Consider the following 6331-nt stretch of genomic DNA (forward strand, 5'->3'; position numbering starts at 1 on the left):
ATTGGAAAAGGGCAAGAAACTGAATTTCAAGATAATTGTTTACATCATCAAGCAATTCCAGGACAGAAAAGATGGCATCAAGTCACATTTCACATGTGCCCCATGCCTGACTGTTCGTCTGGACAGATATGTGAGGTGGGACCAGAGTGCAGCTGTCACACCCAGCCATACCTGCACAAAGGACCAGGTGAGAAACAGCGATAGAAGGAGCTTGTGCTGCTCTCAAGAACAAGGCCAAGGGCACTTTAAGAGCTACCAAGTGTCTCACTAAACAAGTTTCTCCACAAAAGCAGGGTCATTTGTGAGTTCCCCAGCACAAGGCAGAGCAAGAGTCCCATTACACCGCAATGAACACAAAAGTTTGAATCACCAATTTAATTTTATACAAGTCAAACTACACGTTGTATAAAGAGTACAAGGCAGTTCTAACGTTTGCTACTGCATGTTACAAAAATCAATTTAGCTATAAAGGGAAATTTTGGGGATGAGTCCTATTCCACAATTTAAGTGAATTGGCAACTGTGGTTTAGCAAAGCCTTTGTTAAAACTAGAACTCTAGCTCCAGGAGATTACATTTCCAATGAAGTTCAGACCTACATACAAGAGGATTATAGTTCTAGTCTGAAGCAAAATGTTAACTAAAGTGAGTCAAAGGGGAGGGAAGACAGATTTCTTTACTTGGGTTTCATATCCAAGAGATTTAGAGGCTGACAAACCATACAACATACTAGTGACCTGGACCACAGCCAAGAGACACCTTCGTGTCTGACAACGACACGATATTCAAGCAAAAAATGGCAGAAAGCTTTAATTCTTTCAAGTCTGAAACAAAGGGGTTTTCAGCAATACTGTAGGATACAGGTTCCAGAGTACCTTTACCTTTAATACAGTCACAGTATGGGGGGAATGATCTTTTGGCAAGTTAAGGTACAACATAAATCCTCCAACTTGAGTTTATTGCTGATCTAAAATCCTTCCAGTACTGTTACTGGTTTATATAATTTGCAGCCTGCTTCCAAAATAACAATAAACCAGAGAATTGTGTGGCCTGCCAAGCAAGGGAATCCTGCCTTTGGCAGCAACCTGAAACCTGTGAAGCTAATGACAGCCATAGTTCTAACATAATGAAAAAACATATGAAAAAAGGATACTTTCAAAAGAGCCCAGATTTTAGCCTGTTTATATTCAGTTTATTTTTAATAAAAAAACACTTTGCATTTAAGAGTAATTAAGTTACTCCTGCAGAAATGCTATAAAATCAAACTTTCACCTGAATTTCTACAAAAGGGAGACTTTCCCTGCTTTGTACCACCATCCCATCTCATACTGTCAATTTGGGATACAAATTAAACCTTTATGCCTCGAGACTTAATTCTTAGGCCATTCAGTCCTGCAAGAGAAAAAACCAACTTCTGAAGTACTAACACTAATGGCCTGACAGGTAGGAAAATGTTCCGTAATAGTGTGCAAGGTGAGAGTTCTAGTCCTAATCCCTTGAACTAGATCTTGATCGGGAGCGAGACTTTGAGTGAGACCTGGAGCGGGACCTGGATGCAGCTCTTTTGGGAGGTGACTCAGAACGAGCCTTAGCAGATGGCTGCTGCTGGGGAGAATTGGAACGAGACCTGCTCCTTGACCTGGACTTAGACTTAGCATCCCCTTTACCATTTTCTTTGGGAGATCGAGACCTGGACCTGGATCTGGATCGAGACTTCTCAGACTTCTCCTTGGATCTGCTGTGAGAGCGTGAACCCCTGTCAGACTTGGGTTTCGATTTGCTCTTTGATCTGGACTTCCTGCTTTTGGATCTGGAACGTGAGCGGTCTTTGCTTCGTGACCTGGATTTAGATCTTTTAAAGAGAAACAAGAGTTCATTCTGTGTGACCTGAAGTGTACTTAAAAGTGCCTGTAAAGATCTGTCAGTGAGCAGCAGTCCCAGTACTGACAGTGTAACACTGTGGCACTTACCGTGAACGGCTTTTGGAGATGCTACGGGACCTGCTGCGGCTGCTCCGACTTCTCCGACTTCTGCTTCTAGACCGTCTCCTGGATCGTGACCTACAAACATTTCAAACTTAATTTATCCCTTCTTCCTTGCCTGGTGTGCCCTGCATCATCTGTAGGAGTCGCAGTGTGGTTTGGGATGCAGGGGACCTCGAAGAACATCTGGTTCCAACCCCCAGCCACGGGCAGGGACCCCTTCCACTAAGACCAGGTTGCTACAAGCTTAACTCTTCCAGGGATGGGGCAGACACAGCTTCTCTGGGCAACCTGTGCCAGCGCCTCACCACTCTCAAAGGAAAGAACCTCTTCCTAAATGCATCTACTGCATTATGCTACCTAGTAGTGTAACAGAGGAAAGCTGCTACAGAACTTCTCAAGAGCAAGGATGGCCACACCAATACACACTATTAACCCACCCAGATTCAATGTCCCATCATTGAATCACATCTGAGGTTTCGCATGTGACAAAACTGCTCAAACCCAGCTTTGCTGTATTGCATAAAATAATTCCTTCTACGTTTTCAGGCCCCATCCTGTTCCTAAACTATCAGCCAAAGGTAACTACTGCAGGTACAGTACTTATCCCCATTCTGAGTGTCCTGATCCAACATGTCCTGAGAGTTACCTTGACCTGCTGCCAGAGTAGGACCGTCTATGGCTTGAGCGTGGCTTGTCTTCAACCAGCCTGATCTTCCTGCCATTTATCTCTGTGCCATCCAGTTTATCCAGCGCACGCTTCATGTCCGAGTACGACCGGAACTCGATCACTCCTTCATTTGTCCGCTCTTTGTGAGCATCTGCATAGGTCACCTCCCCAGCCTGCCTCATGAAATCCTGCACAGAGCAAAGAACAGTTACAGAACACGCTACAGGCTGGGGCTCTACCAGCACTCAATGCATGCAAACATCCAGGCACACTTTTTAATTACTTCTACCAATCCAATGTCAACATTGCTATTAAAGAAAGCTGTTGCATCCTGCTTGTCACAACAAGGTCCACGACAGAACACCAACCAATACGTACTTTCAAATCCTGCCAACTACAGCGACTGGAAAGGTTTTCAACAATCAGCCTGAACTCTGTACGAACGGGTGGTCCGTATTTATCCCGTCCTGATTGTCTGCGGCTGCTATATCCGCTACCACTCCCACCTTGATTGTACAAAGAAACAAAGTTAGATGGTCCCCTAGCATGAGGAAAGCTCAATCTTCTGAAAAAGTTAGTTTAACAGTCATATTTACTGGAGTAGGACTTTATTTCTCTAAGCCTCCAATAAACTTTGCAATTTTGCCATAATCTATATTAATGGCAAATCAAACAGACTAAAATCCTACAAGTCTGTGCTCCTAAGATCTGTTAGAGAGTGACTGCTCCTTATTAGATTCACCTTGCTAAGTTTTATTTTACAGAACATTGTAAAATATAAAACTTAACCGATTACATGCATTTCTACATTTTACAAAAACGTTTACTAGTTACACTAAGTACTTACATCACAGTATGAGGTTTTTGGTGGTGGTTTGGCCACAAAACACGCAAGGTAACAGTCACCTAGTTCAGTTTAACCAGTTTTGTCTAACCCTTGGAATCCTCACCATCACCCTGCGTCTAATGGCAAAAGGCTGCTGTCGTCATGGCTTCCGGTAAGGTCAGCCAAAGGGTCATAGGGCAAGGGTCACACAATGTATGGAAAAGCCATGGCCAGGAAAGGCAGTCATCTTAGCCTCAGTGGACACAGCCTCAGCCCCACTGGTCACTTTTAAATTGAAACATCAAGGACTTGTTAAAAAGTTTGAATTGAACATGCAACAATTTTAAAACAACATACATTTGATTTTTTTTAAAAAGACAGAAACCCACCCCCCACAACAACACCACGCTTCCAGAGACCACCGAAAAATCAACCGTAGTACTATTACAGTACTAGGTCGGTTAAACTCTATAGAGCTCGCTCAAGAAGCTACAGGAGTGAGCTGCGCGTTAAAATATTCACAATATCCCCCCCTTAGCATAACAAATTCCTGCTCCAAAACCTCCCCCCACGCCTCCCATATACCCAACTGAAACATTCACGTGAAAGTTCACAGCTGAGCGATTCTCCCCCAATTACGCAACTATATTTATACGTTAACATTACTGATGCAACATCGCTGTCACATCGAAACGCTCCCAAGAAAACTGGAGCCTGCAAATCACCAGAGCAAACCCTTTCTAAAGCCCACTATTCGCAGCCAGAAGGGCTGCGGGATACCAGAGCGCACCGCTGGTGCCGGCGAAAACGCTGCAGTCCCTTCGGTGCGCCGGGTACCCCCGCTAGCGACCCCCCCAGCCCTGGGACCCGGCCCCAGCCGAGCCCCCCCGGCCCTGCCCGCCCCTCGCCCCGCGGGGAGGGACGGGCCCGGACTCACTGCGGCTGCTGTAGCTGTAGCCGTCCCTGTCACGGCGGGGGCCGCGGGCGTGTTCCACGATCACCCGCTCCCCGCACAGATCCTTCCCGTTCAGCTCGTACACGGCATCGTCGGCGTCGCGGGAGTCCTCAAACTCCACGAAGCCGTAGCTGGGGGCAGAGGGGCCCGATGAGGCGGCGGCGGGGAAGGAGCGCGGCGGTCCCGGGCCGGTGTGCGGCCCCCCCGCTCCCCTCCCCGCCGCCATCTTGCGCCGGCGCCACGCGGCACGGCCGCGACATGGACGGGCCCGGCCCGCGGCCCTCGGGGGGACCCAACGGACGGACGGACGGCGCTCACCCGTTTTTGAGGTCAACCTCGAGCAGGCGGCCGTAGCCGCTGAAGAAACGCTGGATGTCCTTCTCCCGGACGTGGTAGCTCAGGCGGCCGATGTAGACGCGCGGCATATTCACGGCGGGTTGGGAGGGTGAGGAGAGGAGAGAGAGGAGCGGAGAAGAAAGAGGAGGGGAGACGAAGAGAGAAAGAGGGAGGGAGGAAAGAAGGGAGGGAAGGAGAGGGAGGGGAAAAGAGAGAGAGATAGGGGGAGAGAGAGGCCAGGAGCGAGCGAGCGCTGGCGGCGCGAAGGGCGGAGGCGCAGCGGGCCCGCTCCGCACTGCCGGGCCTGGGCACCACAATGGCGCCCGCCGCGCGCCGCCGCTTTTATCGAGGGGGCGGGCCCGCGTGACGTCACCGCGTGCGCGCGCTCACGGTGTGGCGCTGCGGGCGGGGGGGGGGGGGGGGCGGCTCTGCGCATGCGCCGTCCCGGCCGCAGGAGGGAACTCCTGATGTGTCGCTATCGGAGCCTTAAAATATAAACTATCCACTTGTTTAAGTAATTCGTGTCTCCTTTGAGATAATTACAGGTTGTAGTGTCTGATCCCAAAGCTTGGCTTCCCACTACAGCTGTACCTGTTATTTGCCATTCCTGTTCTCCCCAAAGGGTAACAATTCCATGGCTCGGATTTAAAAACCTTCGGTATGGACGTTCACTGGAACTGCCTGTGCTGGCACGTTCGGGGCCGCATGTCAGACTCACTGGGAACAACCCAGTTAGACCCTTCTTGCTAAACCGCCCGGTGCCCACTGAAAACTCTGTGTAAGCCTGGACTGAAGCTCAAGAATAAAGAGGAAAACTCAGCCTGTTCTTGAGGGCTTTCCTGCAAGTGGGTGTTCTTCAGGATCAGAGCCCTAAGGAAGTGCCTTTTTCCAAAGATCTGCCCTTCAGTGCTTTCCTCACAGCCCAGCAAAGCTGCTCTCTTAGAATCATGGAATCATGGAATCGACTGGGTTGGAAAAGACCTCTGAGATCATCGAGTCCAACCCTTGTGGATGATGATGCTCATTTCAGCATCTCTGTCTCTTAGTGTAAGGAATTCCTTTCCCTGTTCCAACAGGGAAAAATTAATTCTTCATGGCAAAATTACTGTCCGTGCAGCCTCTGAGCTCTCAGCCCTCAGCTGGTGTTTACTCTCTGCCTTTCCTGGGGAGAGCATCCCTGGAAATGGATGAAAACCTGCCTGTTCAGCTCAGGGCCATGTGGAGTGGGAGTGAGCACAAGGCCTCTCTGGTGGAACAGCCCAAAGCTCTTGGCATGTGGCAACAGAGTGAGATTTGCTGGGGTCACATGAAAAGAGACAGAGGATTCACAGCAGCATATTACCTCTTTCTTTTTTGTTTTTCTGTTTCTATCCTTGAGGAGGAATAAAGGATCTTCAAGGTGCCTCCTCACTGGGTGCCATATCCCCCTCCAGTGCTCACTCAAGCCATTTGCAAATCTTCTCACACCCCTGCCCTTTTTTCACTGTTCCCCAGTAATCAGTGATGTGTTTTCCACATTGTTTCTTCTTTCTCTCTCCTTCTTCCACCTTGGGGGACTTCGTGG

General features: G+C 49.0%; 1 protein-coding gene across 1 annotated transcript; it reads right to left on the reverse strand.

The window, feature by feature from the left end:
• Positions 1 to 360: 360 nt before the first annotated feature.
• On the reverse strand, positions 361 to 5099 carry SRSF6 (serine and arginine rich splicing factor 6). Its single transcript, XM_071573270.1, has 6 exons — positions 4750 to 5099; positions 4414 to 4562; positions 3029 to 3156; positions 2630 to 2838; positions 1969 to 2058; positions 361 to 1850 (listed from the first exon to the last, which is right to left on the reverse strand). The coding sequence occupies exons 1-6, from the start codon at positions 4854 to 4856 to the stop codon at positions 1487 to 1489; spliced, it is 1047 nt and encodes a 348-aa protein (XP_071429371.1). The 5' UTR covers positions 4857 to 5099; the 3' UTR covers positions 361 to 1486.
• Between the last annotated feature and the right edge of the window lie 1232 nt (positions 5100 to 6331).

The sequence above is a fragment of the Pithys albifrons genome, chromosome 18, assembly GCF_047495875.1.
Source record: "Pithys albifrons albifrons isolate INPA30051 chromosome 18, PitAlb_v1, whole genome shotgun sequence".
Classification (NCBI taxonomy): domain Eukaryota; kingdom Metazoa; phylum Chordata; class Aves; order Passeriformes; family Thamnophilidae; genus Pithys; species Pithys albifrons.